At 35.4% G+C, this 22,043-nt stretch overlaps 1 protein-coding gene across 1 annotated transcript; it reads left to right on the top strand.

The window, feature by feature from the left end:
- The first annotated feature begins 3,575 nt into the window (after positions 1–3,575).
- On the top strand, positions 3,576–3,980 carry LOC114368164. Its single transcript, XM_028325502.1, has one exon. The coding sequence runs from the start codon at positions 3,576–3,578 to the stop codon at positions 3,978–3,980; it is 405 nt and encodes a 134-aa protein (XP_028181303.1).
- The last annotated feature ends 18,063 nt before the right edge of the window (positions 3,981–22,043 follow it).

Below are 22,043 nucleotides of genomic sequence, written 5' to 3'. Positions count from 1 at the left end.
ACATTTTTGTATTTATATTCTTTTAAACCATCTTATATTCTGAAGCCTAATAATTAAGGCAGGTCCTATGAAGCAACCATAGACCTGGGCATGCGGTAAACACCGTTGAAGCCCGCAACCCGGGTTAGTGTTTAATTTATGGATAAATAATCAAATTTGTTTTCAAAAGTGTAATATAATAATAAATTAATTTTTAAAAAATATAAATTAAATTCTTAAATATATAAAAATTATAATAAATTAATTCTATTGTTAAATCATTTTTCTTATTAAGTTGTAATGTCAATTTGACAATAAATTATATTTTTTAAGAATAATTTAATATTAAGTTATAAAATTTATAGATTAATTTATTATTAAATTATATATAACCAAATTATTACATTTTTAGACTAAATTTAAAATATTTATCTTTTAAAAACCAATTCACCTCAAATTTGTAACTTTAGATATAGAGAAATAATAATAAAAACAATATTGCAATAATACTCACATGGTCATCCCATGGCTTATCTTGGTTGTAGATAACAGCAGCTCCAAGACTCCTAGCAAGACCCTAGACAGAACAAAGATGCATCCACTGAGAAATTAATTATGCCACTAAGGTTTGAAAACTAACTAACAATCAAAGAAGTTGACTACAACAAGCAAAACAAGAAAGCTGAGAAACTTAATTGAAAGTTGTGAATACATAAGCTGAGAAAAGAAAAAAAAAAGTCATGAATATTGAAAGTTGAAACACTGCCTAATATATTGGAAGGGGATCTTTATATTTCTAATTATAGACTATCATCAGTTTTCTGCTGGTAAAACTTAATTAGGATCATACCCGAGTTTTCCAAATTCCATGGTCGCTTTATATTTGAGTTATTTCAGATTTTTTCATTATTATATTTAATGGAATTTTTAACATAATCTTAAAGGAATCCTGCCTACATTCAATTAAAAAAAACCATATAAAAGTTAATAACCTAATTATTGCTATTACCTGAAAATTGTCATATCACGTTCCGGTATCCTGTCATCAAACTTTCTCATGTCTTCGCAAGGGATATGCACTGGTATCATAAATATATATATATATATATATATATATATATATATATATATATATATATATATATATATATATATATATATATATATATATATATATATATAAAATATTATATATAAATGTTAATAAGATAATAAGATTCATGTTCTTCGTTTTAGGGGGCAGAAAAAGAAAGAAAAAAAAAATTGGAAGCAAGACAAAATGATACTACTTTTATTCTAGCTGAGGCTAACTTCCATCTCTTATTGTAATTCCTTGTTTTATTTTGGCATGCAGGGTTTTCACTTTAATTATTAGAAACAGTATGTGGATAGACATTAAGCTATATATATATCTACCTTGCATCAACGATTGCTTTAATTGTCTTATCTTCTTGAGGACTGAGTTCTCCATCACCAGTTTCGACACTTCTTGTAACCTTAAAAGCAAACACAGTTAGACTATGCATGTTTGGATAAAAATTTAATAAATATATTTGCGTATTTTAATGTAAAATTTCTAAATTGCAATCCATAAAATGAAGGAAGAAATTATTATTATTTTGGGAATAAAAATACTTTTGAGTTCTCATATCTAAAATCTAAACATGCATTTATTTGAACAAGATTAGAGAGACATGCATACACGCGAAGAGCTAAGATGTTGGTCCTTCAAACAAAATGCAATTATTCCTTCAGCTACGAAGTATTAAGCAATTAAAACTAAATATCACTACAGTCATACATAGAAGTTTTCCAACACAAAATGCAACTATTCCTTCAAGTTTGTAACTATTTGTTACGAATTTATAATTCATAATTAATTAATATGTGCTACATATTATATTATAACATTTATATTAGTTATTTACATTTAAATGGGTTCAATATAAAGTGATCTATTTAAGTGAGTCCATTAGACTGCCAGAAAATTGATATGGGCTTAATCAGCGAAAACCAGTTTGACCCATTAGGGGATAATGAGAATCCTAATAGGTTTAAAACATAAGGCATGATTATGGTCCCCAATACATCAAATCAACAAACAGTTTCTCCTCTCCCCATCTAAAGAGAAAACAAAGGTCTCATAAAGAAGAAGGTGATTTGGTTAAGGAAGGTCATTAAACCAATTGTTCGTGACCGTTATAAGATTCCGCTGCGTGTTAATCAAACTCTATGGATCCAGATATTCCTTAAAACCTCTTGATAATCTAACGTAATGTGTTATGGTGCTCATTTGGTATTTTATAAGGTTTATTGAAAATCCCCAACAAGTGGTATCAGAGCCACCATTACTGTTAGATTATTGAGATTTAAAGCTCTGTTTGATATGTATTATATCTAGATCCCTTTAGTTATATGAACCCTAATTTTATTTTGGAGAGAAACTGTTTTGCTCAATAAAATTGTAAAATCCCTAAATTTATGTGTTATGGTCATAAAGTATTTCTCCTCTTTAGAATTAATAAAAGGCCTCTGCATTTGATTTACGGGGTTGTACAATTTTTTTGTTTGTGTTGCATTTGCTGGCATATTATTTTATTTGGGATAAAGGTTCTACGTATCTGGTGTTGGCATTTAGTACCTGGCACAATTTCATAAATATATATATATTTTTTGTTTATATGAATCAGTAATAAGGCAATTCTTATATGAATAATTTATTGTTTATTTGCCAATTATTTTTCTTAATGAATCGGTGATAGGCAAATAATTTATGTTATTCATGTGGTTAGTATAAATTTGTGATAGTGTCGTGGTATGTTTGTTTCGGATGCGTAATTAGTTTACCATAATATTGTTTTCAAACATTTACTGCTATTATAATTGGGTGCAAATTCAATTATTACGGATCATTTTCATTTATTTGCGTGTCCTATGATTTTAATTAAATTGATTAAACCATTATGTTGTCAAAGTAACCTCTATTGCGTAAATTGATTTAATTAAATTGCATGAATGTTAGTATGAAATTATTTATGCGAATTATGCTCGACCCAAAGGAAGGCACAATTTGGTCAAATAATAACATACCTGCGATGATAAATTTGTGACAATTATAAAGTTTTTTTTTCATGAGAATAATAGTCGGTCCAAAGAAAGGCTATTATTTGTCAGAACTAATTGTCAATATTTGATCATTGCATTGAGAGTACCAATTACAAATTAATTTCTCTGTCCAAAGACTAGAATTAATGTTGTGCAGGGTATCTTGTGATGGATCTGTTATGGGAAATATTTGCATGTCTTGTTATATATATACTTTATATGACTTGCTTGATTATTTGTGAACATGTTATTATTTTTCTTCTCTCTTTAGTTAATATTACCAGTGCTGCAAATGCTGCCTAAGTGAATTCTATCCCAATGTTGAATGGGACAAATTTTAAGGTCTGGAAGGAAGCCGTAGAAATTGTTCTTGGATGTATGGATTTGGACTTGCCACTGAGGATGGAATGACCCATTTCCACTCCGGAAACCTCTAATGAGGTAAAAATATTGAGAAGTGGGATCGGTCCAACCGAATGTGCCTTATGATCATGAAGCGCTCTATTCCAGAGGCGTTTCGGGACTCAATTTCTGAGGGTCAAAGTGCAAAGAAATTCCTTGAGGAAATTGAGCAATACTTTGCCAAAAATGAAAAGGCGGAGACGAGTAACCTTTTGGCTAAACTCATTTCCATGAAGTATAAAGTCAAAGGGAACATAAGGGAGTACATTATGGAGATGTCCAATCTTGCATCAAAACTCAAGTCACTTAAGTTAGAGCTTGGTGAAGACCTGCTCATGCACTTGGTTTTGATCTCGCTTCCTGCAAACTTTGGGCAATTCAAAGTGAGCTATATAACACTTAGAAGGACAAATGGTCCCTCAATGAGCTTATATCTTACTGTGTGCAAGAGGAGGAGAGGCTGTAGAGAGATAGGACTGAAAGTGCTCACTTGACTTCGACAAGGGTGTTGCGGAAGGGACTTCTCAGCAAAAGAAACAAAATAAGTATGAGGAATTTACCTGTTACTTCTGCAAGAAGTCGGGACACATGAAGAAAGAGTGTCCCAAGTATGCTGCATGGCGTGTGAAGAAAGGGTTGCCTGTGGAGTCGACTGCCAAGTGATGATGAAAGATTCATCTTTGTGGGTGATGGCTAGAAGGTTGCAGTGGAAACACTTTTAGATTACAGTTAAAAACTGGATTTTATTTGGATTTATTTGAGACTTTTGTTGTACCGTCTTTTAGATGGAATTTGATTTCTATTTCTAGTTTGGACAAATTTGGATTTTCTTGTTCATTTGGAAATAATAAAGTTAGTCTCTACCAAAATTCAAATATGGTTGGTTATGGTTTTTTAATTGATAATCTTTACATGCTTGATGTTGTTAGTTCCTATAATGAAATACTGCAAATAAATTCACATGGCACAAAATGAAAATTGAATGAGAATTCAGCCACCTTATGGCATAAGCGTTTAGGCCATATCTCTAAACAAAGAATTCAGAGACTTGTGTTGGATGAAATTCTTGACCCTTTGGATTTGTCAGACTTTGAGGTCTGTATTGAATGCATAAAGGGAAAACGAACAAACATAAGGAAATTAGGTGTCGAAAGAGCTAAAGACGTCTTAGAACTAGTGCATACAGACATTTGTGGTCCTTTTCCTACAACTTCTTGGAATGGATAACAATATTTCATTACGTTCATAGATGACTACTCTAGATAGGGTTACCTATATTTGATACATGAGAAATCTCAATCCCTAGACGTTTTTAAGACTTTCAAGGCTGAGGTTGAACTTCAACTTGGAAAGAAAATTAAGACTGTCAAATCTGACTGTGGTGGTGAATACTATGGCAGATATGATGGATCAGGAGAACAACGTCCAGGACCTTTTGCACTTTTCCTCAAAGAGTGTGGAATTGTTCTACAATACACTATGTCGGGCAAACCTAGCATGAATGGTGTAGCATAATGAAGAAACCAAACTCTTAAGGATATGGTGAGAAGTATGATTAGTCATTCTTCTTTGCCAGAGTCACTTTGGGGAGAAGCCTTAAAGACCGCAGTTTACATCCTTAATAGGGTGCCAAGTAAAGCAGTTAACAAAACCCCTTATGAACTTTGGACTGGTAAAAGGCCAAGCATTAAACATTTGCACATTTGGGGTTGTCCAGCTGAGGCACGACTTTATAGGCCACACGAAAGAAAGCTGGACTCAAGAACAATTAGTTGTTATTTTGTTGGCTATGTTGAATGCTCTCGGGGTTATAAATTTTACAATCCCACCTTAAGACCCTTTTCGAGATAGGAAATGTGAGATTTCTTGAGGAAGTTGAGTTTGGGAAGGAAGAGAACATAAGGTATGTTGTCTTTGAGGAAGAACCTGTTATTTACAGTGATCAAGTCCCCGTACCTATTACTATTCAAGACACAACTCCAGTAATAGAAGACAATGTTCAAACTATTGACATTGTTCCAGAACAAGACAACAATGAGGTTCTCCCTCAAATACCTTTAAAGTAACCTCAACAACCTCAAGAAGTGTCATTAGGAGATCCATTAGAGAGAGGAGAAGTGCAATCTCAAATGATTATATTATATTTCTCCAAGAACATGAGGATGGCGTTGGTTTAACAGAGCATGATCCAATCAACTTCTGTCAAGCTATGCGCAGTTCTAACTCTCAAAATTGGATTGACGCCATAAAGGATGAGATGAAGTCTATGAATGACAATGAAGTTTGGGATCTAGTCGAATTGCCTGAAAATGTGAAACCTTTTTGTTGTAAATGGATATTTAAAACCAAGAAGGATTCAAAGGATAATATCGAGAGATATAAGGCTTGTCTAGTTGCTAAAGGCTTTACTCAGAAGGAAGGCATCGACTATAAAGAAACCTTTTCTCCAGTATCTTCAAAGGATTCTTTTGGTTAAATTGTGTAATTTTAAGGAAATTTGTGTAATTTTAAGACCTCCCATTTATCATAGTAAATTGTCTTATATTTTTTGGTTAAATTAATTAAAACAACATGTTGCCTAAGCAACCTCTGTTACGTAAGTTGATTTGATTGAATTTACATGGATGTTGCATGGAATTATTCATGCGACTGGTACTTGGCCCAAAGGAAGACATAATTTGGCAGAATAATTACATGCTTGCAATGGTAAAGATGTGGTGATTATAAATAGTGTAATTTTCCATGTGAATAATGAAACGTTCAAAAACAATCATTATTTGACCGAAATAATCATCATATAAGTTTTCCATGTGAGCAATGGAGTGTCTAAAGACAACCTTTGTTTGATAGGACTTATCACCAATGTTTGATCAATGCGTTGAGAGTATCACTTGCAGTTAGTTTTTTTTTTCAATCCAAAGATTGAGGAATAATGGTGCGCTAGGTATCTTGTTTGGGTCTTGAAATTTACCATAAAGATTATTTGTGCATTACATGTTTTTGTTCTCTTCTTTAATTGTTGTTGTTGTTACTACTATGGTTTAAATTACTCATATTATGTGAATCCCAAATCTGCATGTATAAAATTTAGAGTTTGAAATTATTTTTGTTGGAGTCCTAAGGTGATATATGAGTAATTTTAGTATGCAACACTAGAAGTAGTAAAGTGCATTATGCGTTAATTGAAGAGAACAAGGAACTACATGTTTTCATATCAAAAGTCTAGAAGTTTAGAGATCATTGGGCATTCTGACTTCGATTATTTCAGAATGTCTTAATAGCAATCACTTCACATAAGGATTCACATTTAACCATGTTGGTGAAGTTAATATTATGCTATGAGACATCATATTAGAATTTATGATTGCTAAATTATTGTAACTAGCTTGCCTGTTGTTGTCAACATTAAGTAGCCATCAGGTGTTTATTGAGACAATATCTTAGCAGTCTTATTAAGGATTCAACTAAGTAAAAGTTTTTTTTTGTTGACATAAAGTATTTGGTTATTGAATAAATAATTTAGAAAATACAAATTTGTATTAAACATATAGGAACTCATTTCATGCTAGCTGATTCACTTACTAAAGGTATGATACTGAAGTTTTTCACGAGCACACTGCTCATATGGGTATAATTCTTGACAGTACCTTAGTTTAGTGGGAGTCTTACTCATGTTCTATATCTTACGATTTACAAACATTTGTATTATTTGGATTTTCTACAGAAATAAAGTTGATGTTTATCATCTTATTTTGAGTTCGTTTTGTGTGCAATGTTTGTATTGCATTTTAGATTGATCTCTATAAAGAATAAAGTTTGGACTAGTTGGAAATAGACATGATTAAGATCACATTGTATGTAATTTCCATGTTGCTTATCCATATTTGATCTATGTCATCGAGTATGAGTAATAGTGGTGATCATTGTGGCTTAGTCAAACTAAATTGTGATGAAAACTGTAGTGGTTTCCTATTGCTATATGAGATGGACCAGATTGTATAAAAGGAGTCCAAAAGTAAATAACATACGGTTACACGCCTAAAGAATTTTGTGATATAAATGTCTAAGGTTAATATGAAGTCCAAGTGGGAAATTGTTAGGAATTTTATAATTCCTAATTAATTAATATGGGCTACATATTATATTATAACATTTATATTAGTTGTTTACATTTAAATAGGTTCAATATAAAGTGATCTATTTAAGTGAGCCCATTAGACTATCAGAAAATTGATATGAGCTTAATAAGCGGAAACCAGTTTGGCCCATTAGGGGATAATGGGAACCCTAATACGTTTAAAACATAAGGCATGATTATGCTCCCCAATACACCAAATCAACAAACAATTTCTCCTCTCCCCATCTGAAGAGAAAATGAAGGTCCTATAAGGAAGAAGGTGATTTGGTTGAGGAAGGTCATTAAACTAATTGTTTGTGACTGCTGTAAGATTCCGTTGTGTGTTAATCAAGCTCTATGGATCCAGGTATTCCATACCTCTTGATAATCTGACGTAATGTGTTATGGTGCTCATTTGGTATTTTATAAGGTTTATTGAAAATCCCCAACACTATTTTCTGGTAGCAAGCCAAGACTTCCTTAAAGCCATGGCAAGGTGAATGATCACTGTGAAAGCTAAACACTTCTTGATCATGGGTAGTAGCTGCATAATGAATTGATGAGAAAAGTTTAGCCAAATATATGCCCTTTTGTCTGAACTTATAAAAAAAACAATTATGAAAAAGCATGTTTAAAAAAAACATTTTTTTAAGAAGCAAATTTGCTTTTTGTTTTATACATATTTTCTTAAAGGATTAGACCTTACCATCACCAAAGCCAAAGCATGGAATCAAGTTATCATCATCAAAGGGAGCCAAGGTCTTGCCAATAATAGAAATGGCCTTCACATAAAGGTTAGGTGTGCTTCTGATAGCATGCATGCTTCTTTTATTGAAGGAGATTTTGCCTTCAATAAAAACATGAATATAGGTGAACAGTCAAAAACAAATTAGATCATAAATTTAAAAAATTACAACCAAACCCAAAACCAAAATCTATATTTTATTATCAAACAAGAAACCATCTTTTGCCAACTTTAGCTCTCAAATCATGCTTCATGCATGACATCTATGGTCCATGGAATCACTTGGTTAACACGTGTTCATGTACTGCCACTTTCCAGTCCATTCATTGCTCTTTGTAAAATCAATTCCAAGGATGAGATTTGAAGATTCTAATCCCTCTTTCCTCAAGGCTATTGCCACCTGCACAAGTTAAAAAGGACAACGAAAAATTCATGAAATTCACTGCACAATGCATATTGCCAATAACATGGTAGCTTACAATTCATTATTTAATGGTACCTACTATATTTATAACTCTTATTTTCCTGGTAGGTAGTTCATACTGATGCATAAGCATCAACACATGCTTTTAAAAAAAATGGTTAGACATCATCAATTAAAAGAAAGCAAGGTCCACACTTAAGCGAGGGAATTAGCCCTACCACCATACTTGTTGAAGTAAGACTTTTGGAAAGCCTTAACCAAACCAACTCAACAGATAGCACCTAAGCACTGAGCCACCATGTACATGATGACTCGGATCAAAGACACCTTGCGAGCCAAAAACAGCCCAAATGTCATCGCTGGGTTAATGTGACCCCCTGCAAACCACAAACAAAACAAAAATTTTAAGCCAAATGAATGAAAGATAGAAACTTTCATGGTAACCCTAAACAAACTATTGCTAGAACAAAGTCCAAAAACAACAATAAGTCACTTTTAATTTGAGGAAAAGTTCTGAATATTATGTGAGAAACATTCACTGGAAAATGAGGTTCAAAGTTAAAAAATTCCAAGTTTCTTTCTTTGAAAGCTAAGGAACAACGAAGAGAGAAAGAGAGAAACAATGAGAGTGTTGAATAAAAGTTATTCTTAATTAAAGTGATTGATAAGTCATGCATGAATATCTCTAACCTTAACGCTGTAAAAAATTATCTCCAACCTTAATAACCATGTTTCTAATTAATGGTATAATTTCTCATAATAAGCTACAAATTCAAAATTTCCAACATTATAAGGTGAGCTAATGTGATCAATATTTTATCTTACTGAGACCATTTGTTCCAATGATGTTACTACTAAAGTTTATACATAGTATAAACATACTTTAGACTTTTGAGGTTTTGCTCTCATGCTCTCTACATTTCTATTAACAACAGTAACAGTAATTAATGGCTGCACCCCACACACTTGCTGATAAATTTAATTTCTATCCCAAGTACATTATTTTATATTCTTTTAGGCTATCATCCAACATTATTCTAAGCACCATTCAACATGTTATGACAGAGACAAACATCGTTGTCATGGTGGGCCTAGACCAGAGAACCAAACCAACCTGTCTCATTGAATTCATTTTATGTAATTATAGATACAAAAATTTTACACAACACTCACATTTTTAAGAGAAAGTGCGCGGCCAAGATCCAGCTTGAGGCCATCATTGATGACCGCCTTGTACCTCAAAACCAAGTCTTGGTTAGTTTTCACAATGGCATCTGCAACTTCCCTGCTTTTCTTTAACAATTGAGCCTCTTCAATGATATGGTTCGCGAAACCCAACCTCTCAGCTACCTCTACAGTCAAAGGTGTGGCCAAGAGAGATACCTTGCGGGCTTTAGTGGCCCTTATGATCAACAAAAGCTTGTGAGACACTAGAAATTAAAGTAGAAACCATGTTTTACACACTAGAAAAATACATAGTATAGTAATATAAAGCTTGTCAATATAGATGTCCCTTGCTTAAAACTCATTTGTCTTTGATTAAATTTAGACTTAGTCTATAGAACTTGAGAGTGTAAATTTAAGCATAGACTTAGTTTATGCTTAAATTTTCATTGTGGCCAAACAACTGAAAATATGCCACAATGAAAATTTAAGCATAGTGTTGTAAATTTAAGCATAGACTTAGTCAATGCATGATCCTTTTTCTCTCTAAATAACCTTAGCATAATGTTTAATAGCACATTAATCTGTGTTTAGCTGCATTTTTCTTATAACATTTGAAAGGTGTGGCTACATTGAGCACATAAATATACTATTGTAGTAGACTTCACCTCACTGGGAAGACCCCATAATCTGCGCAAAAATAAGTCTGATTCTGCATTTACTTTCCCAGGAGGTAATCTTTCTGCACCTCTTGGATTTGTTGGAACCCAAATCTACAGACAATCATAAAAACAAGTAGCAAATGTCATATCATCATATATACAGACCTTAACATGTCATATTTTCAAGTGTTACATGTGAAATCATGGTTAAATCCTTTGAAAATTATATTTTCAAGTGTTACATACATACATACATACATATATATATATATATATATATATATATATATATATATATATATATATATATATATATATATGTATATGACTCAAGTTTAACAAGATGGTATGAAATTCAATCTTTAAAGGAACAGAACTTCATGGAGACATGGAACACGACATACCCGGTGAATAAAATTGTTTCCCTTCAATATGAACAGTAGCAAGGTTCCAAGTATTGGACACTCCAATTTTGATTGCACAAAAAAAAACCTAAATTAGCAATTAAAATTCCAACTAGTACTACAAGCAACAACAACACAATCCATACAACAACAAACACAATCAACTGAAGTTGTATTTCCAGAAAACACTACCTAACTCATAGGTGCCGACAGCGAAGACTTGCCACCAGCGTAGTCGTAGCCATGATACCCATCCCTCCATATCTTCCTTCCATCGACATCATCTTCATCATCAAACTCCTCCTCATAATACTCCCTCTACAGTTCCTTCTTCACGGGGTCGGGGCCTAAATGGTAATTATTAGAGTGGGGAACAACTGGCCTGGGAGTAGTGTGGTTAGGGTAATGCCTCGGGCCCATGGGCCTAGCCAAGATGCTGCGAATGGACAGGAGAAAATAGATAGAGGGGTTCTCGGGGAGGTGGAGGACGCCCTCGACGAGGCAGCAATTCTTGCCGAGGACCTCGAGGGCAAAATCACTAGCGGTTGCGGCGGCAAAATCAAGCGAAATATTTGTTGTGGCAATCTTCAGAGGTCACAGCAGCAGACTGAAGGGGATGATAGTGAGGGCGCAAGAGTAAGGACGCGAGATTAGGGTTTGTGTAGAGAGATAAAAAATTTAAACTCTGAACTTAAAGACGGTCTCGTGTCAAAAATTTTAAAAACCGTCTTTGTTTAAGGGAGCTTATATAAAAAGTTAGACTTAATTTCAAGAATGCCACCACTTTTTTATTTTACATCGATTATTTAAAAACCGTCCTAAATTGAACGACGTAAAAACATGCTTTTTTAGTAGTGATTTTACCATTGTAGCTTATATATTGTTAAAAGGGATGTTAGCTTTTGGATTCTAAACAAGGAAAGACACACAGTCAAAAACAAAATAATGTTGAATGAACCAATTGGATAGTTAGACTTTGTGATTGTGGTAGCCACTTTGACTATAATAAAATCTTTAAGTTTGATATCTTATAAATAAGAACCATCTGAAAATTTTTGTTGTTGTTGGTTGGGGTATTCAACTCCAACTTGAACTGGATGAAGAAAGACCAACTAATGAAATTGTAATTTCTTATATAGATAATGAAATTTGGTAGCATTAAAAACAACATTCTGGCTTCATTTGTGTAATTGTTCACTTTATGTTTGCAATTTCCTTGGCCAATTGCCTCTCACAGAGGAATTCAGTTCCTATATGAAGCATACTAAGTCACGGATCCATAACCTCTTCTCCCCATAAGGTCCATACACTACTAAAAAAATTGATTTTTTGCGTCGCGCATTCTAAGACGGTTATACATAACTGTCTTAGAATGTCACGCGGTGGTAGTTTTGTAATAAAGAAGAATAATTATTTTTTTATGACACACATTCTAAGGCAGTTCCAAGAATCGCCTTAGAATGTACTAGGAGCAACGTAAACAACAACGGGTTTATACTTTAAAACGTCATTGTTTTTCTTCGCTTAATTACATAATTACCACTCCGTGTGTACTTCAATTTGAAATCCCTATAGCCCCTTCAACCTCTTGCGCTTCCTCTTGCCTTGGCCACCAACATCACCCACTTCCGCGACGAGCTCCATGCCATCTTCGGCTGTCGTTGCTCCAACGATGACGATTCTTCTTCTTTTATTTCTCACCACCTTCTATATTCTTCCACAGTCATCGCCCACCACTTACTCGCTTGCTCCTACACTTATCTAGGTTGGCAAACTCTCTATTTCTTCATTTGTTGCATCGCTTCTATACACAGGCACGTTTGCGGATTCTCGCACGTGCACTACTAAAAAAAAGCTTTCTACATCGCGCAATTAACATCGGTTATAGCTAAAACCGATGTTAACGAAAGCACGGTGGCATTTTTGTAATTAAATGGAGTTACTTAACATCGGTTTTAGAAAAACCGATGTTAACTAATTCATGTTAACATTAGTTATTTAAAAAACTGATGTTAACATGATGTTAAGATGAATATGGTAACATCGGTTTGGGCAAAACCGATGTTAAGTTCGTAGAGTTAACATCGATTTTGAGGAAGCCGATGTTAAGGAGTTGATTTTAACATCGGTTTGTTAAAAAACCGATGTAATGTATTTGATGTTAACATCGGTTTTTACAAAACCGATGTTAACTATATTCAATTAACATCGGTTATCCATAAAAAAACCGATGTTGTTATGTTTATAAGTTAAAAAAAATTGAGATTTCACAAGCCGCGCGCGCTCGAAAACCTTGCCCTCCCTCTTCTCTTTGTCATCCTCCTGCCTGAAATCTGCCGGAAACCGCTCCCTCGACACCCACATTGTCGTCGGTCGAACCCACAGAACCCCCTACACTGCCGGAAAACCCACATTGTCCTCGCTGGAACCCACAGAACCCCCTACATTGCCGGAAAACCCATATTGTCGTCGCTGGAACCCCACAGAACCCACATTGTCCTGGGTCAAAGAAAACCCTACATACACTGTTGCTACTAGTGTGCTGAAACACTCGTCACTGCTCAAAGGTCAAAGCTTTCTCCGCGAGGTACGTAGGTCAAATTCGTGTATGCTAAGTTTCCTTGTGAGTGGTTTGACCCGAATTGAGAGTGGCATCGGATAATAAACAAAAGGTTTTTGTTTTTGATTCTACAGGCTCCGCTCACGTGCGTGTGTTGCTGGGTTCTCTTGATCAAGGTAACACTAACTTGTATACTTCATTTGACCTATTTTATTTTTTCTGGGTAGTAATAAGTAATGTTACATGATTTTTAGTAACGTGTTGTTCTGTTTGCACTATAACAGAGAATGAACCATGATTTCTGTAGATGGATCCACAGGGGTCTTGAAATTGCCTGCAATTGCTTTAACATTTTACTGTCCAACAGAGGGGGCTTGACTGTTGTTGTTTTAACATATATTTTGTTTCTTGAGCAAGTAATGCTTAAGTATAGATAAAGCTCCCTCCAGTTCTTAGAAGACACCCCTACCTTGCAAGTATTTTGTTAAATAATGTGATTGAAGTAAATTTTTTATTAGATTTAATTAAATAAATGTTTAGTATTTTGTTCTTTCCTATTAGTCTGTTGATAGCTAACTGGAATAAAAGAAAAGCTAGGTGTCTGTTGATGGTGTTGTTATCTTTGTAGGTACATTCCTTTTGTGAAGCCTTTGTTCTATTAGTTTATGTTTTTGAACATTTGAATTTAATATAAAACTGGATTTATCCTAGGCATTTATTAGGGCATATTTATTTGGCTGCTTAGGATCACGTTCACCAAGAGTTAGGCATTTTCAGCCATGATAAAATGTTAATCTTAGCAGTTTTTTATTGTCTACAAATCATGATCTTTTACTTTTATCATTCACAAGATCACAACTCATGTTGGATGTAATAGAAGTTTGAGTTATACCGTGATGATTCACTTGTGATTTCTTTATCCTAATTTCTCATTTTCATGTATAGGTTATCTAGGTCAACAGAGAACTAGAAGTGAAGAAGTGGTCAAATTTGGTCGTCCAATAAGTAACTGTTTTTTCATTGAATTTTGATGCTTTGTTTACAACATGGGCATTTAAGCTACATGCAATTATATTGTTAATGACTCTTGACTCCATCATCAACTAGATTGCATGTTTACCCATTGTGCATTTTCTTGGGTACTATATAGGAGAGATATATTGGTGGTTAGTTTAAATAACTGGATGAAAGGGTTGTAAAAATAATTTTAAAAAAAGGAAAGAATCTAGAAAATTGTAGTCCTATTGAAATAAAGGAAACTTAGATGAGCATAAAGAGAATGATAAATTACTAGAATGCATGAGGAAGTGTTGGAGATAGATATATTTTTTAACAGATTGTACCATCTTCGTCTCTATATATTGGTATTAAGGGATTTATTAATTGAAACAAATGGTTTTTTTTTATTTATACTTTTCAAGCATTTAGAAGAAAAAAATGTAAGATTAGGAGATGTCTTTGAGCTGATTTTGGTTCAAAAGAGAGAAGAGAGTGAGTTGGTTATTCTTCCATGCTTAATTTGTTGGTTTTCTGATAGTAATCTTTCTGGTTCTCTTATTTGGTTTCCATCTAGCTGTGAATCAGTTATCATCTTGGAATATTAAATACTAGCAGTTCTTAAATTTTTAGTGTAAGTAAAATATAATTATGAGATTTTCAATTAAGTTGCCTATTACCATGCTACTTTTTTTTTTGGAAGGCAAAAATATGTATATTATTAATAAACAGAACAATACCAGGGGTACTGAAAATAACAGATACAAGACACAAAAGTGCCACCTTCCAAAAAGTAAACAAAACCCAACAAAACCCACCACAAGGACCCCAATACATATAACCTGAAATTTAACCAAAGGCCATCATAAGATTGGTAACCAAATTTAACCAGAAATTTAACCACAAAGACTCCATGAATAAACCTTGAAAAGCATTCACCCTCCTTCTATGATTAATCAATCTGTGAAAATAAGCTGAATTTGTATCCCCTTCTCTTATCCACTTCACTCTAGATTTTTGCCTCATCATGGATTCATAAGCTATAGCTGCTGTCCACAGCTGTTCCTGCAAAGATTTCTTAAGCTCCATTTCAGCTTGAGATATGTTTGAACCATTGACTCCAGCCTCCAAAGCATTCAGGTCCTTCTTTAAATTCTGGATTTTAGTAGCTGTAATACCACCATTTTGTAAACTCCACTGCCTTATGTGATTTTTGATGAACTTTAATTTCTGCTTGAGAACAAAACCACCCCAACCACTAGGATGATAGTTACTCCAGTTGTGAACCACCATATTCTGAAAGCTTTTGTCCTTCTGCCACCAATCCATTATCTTGAAAGGTTTAGGTCCCCAATCATTAGTTCTAGACCTCAATAGGATGGGGCAATGATTAGAGAAATCTTTATCCAACACGAATTGAGTAGTATCTGGCCATTGGGACAGCCAGTCATCAGAAAGAAGGAACCTGTCCAATTTGCTCATGAGAGACCCATTGGGTCTACACCATGTGAAAAATCTCCCAACAGACCTAATCTCCTCAACCTCCATATCCGAAATCCAAGAATTAAACTCAGTGATGCTAGTAGAGCTCCCCACTGATTGGGATGAAGTCATTCTCTCATGTTGATATCTTATGGAGTTAAAGTCACCCAGTATGCACCAAGGGCCAACATGAGAAGAGGATTTAAGGTGTTTAAGCTCTTCCCATTGCTCTCTCTTTCCTTGTAAGTCACAAGGAGCATAGACATTGATGATGCAAACCTTCTTATTTTCTTTAGTCCACGTGCCTTCTAACAAAATAAAGCCTTTTCCAACTACCCTTATATCCACATCAAAAGATTCATTATTCCAGATACTCAACAGACCTCCAGCTGCATTGCTGGAAGGGACAAATTCCCAGTTGACATTTCCATCCCCCCACATATACTGACATAGACTTTTGTCAATAAACTCCCTTTTAGTTTCCTGTATGCAGAGAACAGCAACATTATTGGCCATGGTTAGCTTTCTAATTGCTGACCTCTTGACTCCACTGCCCAGCCCTCTAGAATTGAGTGACAAGATATTCATGGGTCATTCTGCTCCGTTCCCATCACTACTGCTGATTGAGGGAAAATGCTACTGTTAATAACATCATACTTCATATTGTCCTTACAGGTGTTTTTATCAGCATAGGACACACCCAAATCTCTAGCAATCTCCCTATGAAGATCCTCCTCATTCTCAAAATAACTATTATTGAAGCTATTATTAGTGGCATGGCTTTGTGAGGGACAGTCTTGCTTAGGGGTCCTCCCAGCTAGTTCTGGAGAATGAAGAAACATCCCCTCCCCATATTCTTTTTTATTAATCTTAGTGTTCGTAATCCGTGAATCAATCTCAGCCCCTCTCTTTGATATTGCTCAATAGAGGGAAAAGAGACCCCATCCAAAGTAGGTCTATAGGGATTCTGCTCAGTGAACCTCTCAAGAAAGAAGTTAACCACTGCATTCTTAACAAGGTCAGGCTGCTGGACCCAAGCACCAACAATGAGAATACCATGAACAACATTTGAGCTTCTTCTGAAATTTATCACTTTGTGGAAGTAAGCTGTATTTCTGTCACCCTCCTTGATCCACTTAGCCCTAGATTTCTGCCTCAACAAGGATTCATAAGCATTTCAAATATCCCACAGTTCTTGTTGCAAAGCTCTCTTGGTTATAACTTCACTATCAGATAGAATTCTATGAGAAGCTAGATTCTCCAAATCACATAATTTCTGCTTGAGGTTCTGAATCTTGGAAGCTTTAATGTCCCCCTGGTCTTTACACCATTGTTTTATAGTGTATCTCAAGTTCCTCAACTTATTTTTAAGGGCAATTCCCCCCCCCCAACCACCCTGCAGATCTGTATTCCAAGCCTCTTTGGTCATAGAGTGGTACCCTTTATGATTAAGCCACCAGTCCACAACCCGAAAAGGCTTAGGGCTCCAGTCCACCATCCTTGTCTTCAAAATGATTGGACAATGATCAGAATAATCTCTTTGAAGGACATGTTGGGAAGTATCAAGCCACAAGGATAACCACTGATCATACACCAAGAATCTGTCCAGCCTACTCTTGGCACTGCCATTGGGCCTAAACCAAGTAAAATTGCTGCCAAAGCATCTAATATCATGGAGCTCCATCTCAGATATCCAATCATTGAAATCTGAGGTATCTGAGGTGACAACAGTCCTCTGAGATAAGCTAATTCTCTCATCCTGGCTCCTGATAGTATTGAAATCCCCTAGAAAGCACCATAAACCAGTAGGATTAGAAGCCTTGAGGTGCCTCAAATCATCCCACAAGGTCCTTTTCCCAGCTAAGTCACAAGGTGCATAGACATTAACAATTCGAATCCACTGATTCTCTTTTACCCATTTCCCTTCCAGCATTAGAAAATTTCTACCCTTAACCCTCCTCTCCACCTGAAAATCTGAGTTATTCCACAAGCACAACAATCCACCTGATGCTTGAATTGAAGGAACAAAATCCCAAGACACATAGGAATCTCCCCACATAGATTGGCAAATGAGCTTATCAAAAGACTCCTTTTTTGTTTCTTGAATACATATAAGGTCCACCTTATGCTTCATATCCTGTATAGTCATACCCTGTATAGACACCCTATAGGCTACAAACACTCCCTACATGGATATCCATTAAATAGAATTATGGTACACTTTGTTGATAAAAATGAATTAATGAGAGTGATTCTGCCCCCCATAGATAGACTTCTTTGCTTCCATTTTGCAAGCTTGGCTTCAAACTTCCTTATAATAGGCTGCCAAACACTCCAGCTCTTAGAAGACACCCCTACCTTGCAAGTATTTTGTTAAATAATGTGATTGAAGTAAATTTTTTATTAGATTTAATTAAATAAATGTTTAGTATTTTGTTCTTTCCTATTAGTCTGTTGATAGCTAACTAGAATAAAAGAAAAGCTAAGGTCGGACCAGTTGATAGCTAACTGGAATAAAAGAAAAGCTAAATTGCAGGGAATAATTCTCATATCATTTTATTTCATCATTACCCCTTTTTATAGCCATTTCATACAAGATATTTTGCTAAGTTGTTATAACAGAATTTTGAAATTGCATAACCACACAGGTATCAAGTAAAACGTGGAAAAAGCTTTAAGCGCGAAGTAGAAGGAATTCTAGAATCTGCTATCGGGCTTGCAGCTCCCCTGGTCCTTATACGAAGTCACTGAGGTACTTGGGCCTATGTGTGTTGCGTTTTGGTCTGTTATTGCCTCTGCTATTTGTAGTCATGATTTCCTCTTGGGTGGAATTATTGTCTGATGCTGTTATCTGTGTGATATCTGGTACTGCTGTTAGTGTGTTGCTATCATCTGCATGGTTTTTTTTATCAACAAAAATATATAAATATTTAATTATGTAAATAGTGATGAAGTACCAGAGGTACTTTGTACATAGATAGGATCCCATAGATATGGTTCCTTAGAAAAAAACTAATACAGTTTAATGAGGAACCATATTATGGCTAATACATCTGCTAAAGCCCCAATAAAAATCTACCCTCTAGTGATACAAAAAGCCTTGTTCGTGTAGCATTCGATCTGCTATGATGCATGAAGTGGTCTTTCGGTTCTTTTGGGAAAGCACCCACTGATTTGACCCATGAGACTGTCTCCCACCACAAGGGAAGTACCTTGCTGCAGTTGAAGAAAAGGTGCGCTGCATCTTCATACAAATTGTTACAGAACGGGCACAATGGATCAGCTATCTCCACTTGTCTTCCTCTTAAATTCATCTTCGTTGGTAAACGGTCTTTGATGAGCCTCCATGTAAATACCTTTGCCTTAGGTGGTATTTTAGTCTCCACAGAAGCGAGAAACTCCCATCCTCTGATTCCCCCCTTATTTCCCCCAGCAGAAACTTATATGCAGTTCTGGTCGAATAGATTCCACTCGAGTCTTGCTTCCAAACCCATCAGTCTGCTCCTTGTTGCTGTACTCCTAGCCCTACTGTTTCCTCTAGGAATTCAGCTGCCATTGTAGCTTCATTATCAAATAAGTTTCCCCTCCATTTAAAGTTCCATTCCCACCCTTCCTCCTTATGACTTCCCAAGAGGCTGATAGGTTGCTGTTGTTGGTTAGAGATTTGATACAACGTAGGGAATTTAGAGCCATATTACTAGTTTGATTTTTTTTTTGCTCAGCAAAAATACTATATTATATTATAGATGAGTACCAGAGGTACTAGATAATACAAATTTAGAGCCATATTACAAGTAGTTCGGGACAAACATTGATACAGTAGCTAAAATAACCCAAACTAGTCAAATAAGACCTGGAGTAGATTCTATTCCTAAGTTGCTGTCCTAAGAAAAACATCTTTGAGATTTGAGGACCATTGATTGAAATGTAAAGAGAAATTTTTTTCCAAACATCTGAGCCATGACCATAAAATAAACACTGCATCTTCCATTAATTTCTGGCCGTGAAAAACAGCATTGGAGAAAATGATGTTGTTCCTATGCTTCCAAATCGAGTAAGTGAGAGCAAACCACCACCATTGCCATCTTTTTCCCTGCAACCCTGCAGAAGCTCCACAAATATGCTGAATAAAGTGCTGATCCGGATTATAAGGGAAAGCGCCCATCATATTTACCCAAGACTGTGACTCCCACCATAGGGGACTAATTTTACTGTAGTGGAAGAATAAGTGACCTGCAGTCTCTTCCACTAATCTGCAGAAAGGACACAAGTACTCTTGTAACTCAACACGCTTCTTTTTCAAATTAACTTTAGTTGGCAATTTGTCTTGAATCAGCCTCCACGCAAAGATAGCCACTTTCCATGGGACCCTAAGCTTCCAAAGTTCCTTGAACTTTCCATCATGTCCATCTCCCACTATGACATGATGAATTGCCTTATATGCACTCTTAGTCGAATAACAGCCACTAGGCTCTGCCGCCCACTTCCATTGATCATTTAATACCGGCCTGATTGTGAACCCTTCCAGCTGTTGGAGGAAAGCTACCGCCATACCTATCTCGTTATCAAACAAAAGTCTCCTCCACTTAAAATGCCACTCCCACCCACCTTCTTTCACAGCACCTGCTTTTAGGCTTTGATATTGTAACAGTATGGTTGTGATCCACTCATTTTCTCTTCCTATACCTCTTTGTACAGGCTTATCATAAATTAAAATACACTTTCAAATTCCTCTAAAGTCTGAACTATAGTTTTCGTATGGTATCAAGAATCTGGACCAAATGATCTTGAGAAAATGAATCTGGGCTGCAAGTGGACCCTTGTTGACAAGTTCAAAATAAACTGCAAGTGACAATATTAGAAACATTATTAATAATTATAGCAATCATTGTTACTGCACAGTATTTTGGTCTACTTTGATGATATAATTTTTACAGGGAAATCTCCTATTTTAATTCAACAATTGATCACTCGATTGAAATCAGTCTTGGCCCTAAAACAGCTTGACCATCTTGATTGGAGACAAAAAAAAAACTCCGAAGACAGGGTGCATAATATGTTTCTGATCCTACTCTGTATTGTTCAGCTATCAGCACCTTAAAATATTCAACCATCTTTCTGATGGTTTTGTTGTTTGTCTCCCCCCCTTTCCAATTCTATTCTGCCTCCCTCAGTTACTCACATTCTTTGCCTTGCCTTGCTTACTAGTCCTATCCAGGCATTGGGGCTAAATAATAATAAAGATCAATCGAGGAGGAAAACTAAAACTGTAGAGAAAGGCTTATCCAAATGGTGAAGGGAAGTCGAAGTAATTTGTTTTCTTCTACATCAAAATTATCCACTTCTTTTCCTGAATGGATAATTTGCAATCATGTAAAAGGTACAATACATAGTGTAGGGGTTTCACAAATCCCTATGGGTAATTACAGAAATAAGACAAGAAAAAAATAGCAAAAAAATTAAGAAATCCTAATCTAATAAAAACAAGAAATGATAATTAAGAAATCCTAATTAGCAGATAATTAAGAAATCCTAATTACAGAAATAAGACACACACACGCAGCCACACACACAACCACAGACACACACACACACACACACACAGCCACACACACACACACACACAGCCACAGACCCACACACACACACACACACACACACACAGCCACACACACACACACACACACACACACACACACACACACACAGACCTACAGACCCACACACACACACACACACACCCACAGACACATACACATACATAACCACACACACACACACACAGCCACAGACACATACACATACATAACCACACACACACACACACACACAACCACAAACAGACACACACACAACTCCAACTTTGGACTTTTGTTTCATCAGACTCGACGGGGCTCTCATCCTCGTCCTTGAAAAAAGAAGAAACCTGAAGGAACCTTGACACAAGAGTTTGTGCAGTGTCAAACCTGAAGGAAACACAGACACACCCACACACAAACATAT

The sequence above is a fragment of the Glycine soja genome, chromosome 9, assembly GCF_004193775.1.
Source record: "Glycine soja cultivar W05 chromosome 9, ASM419377v2, whole genome shotgun sequence".
NCBI classification, from domain to species: domain Eukaryota; kingdom Viridiplantae; phylum Streptophyta; class Magnoliopsida; order Fabales; family Fabaceae; genus Glycine; species Glycine soja.
The sequence above is the reverse complement of the archived record's forward strand: the minus strand, read 5'-3'. Positions and strand labels throughout refer to the sequence as shown.

Excerpts from the sequence above, each read along its gene's own strand:
- LOC114368164 (XM_028325502.1), top strand. The coding sequence starts at position 3,576 with ATGAAGCGCTCTATTCCAGAGGCGTTTCGGGACTCAATTTCTGAGGGT.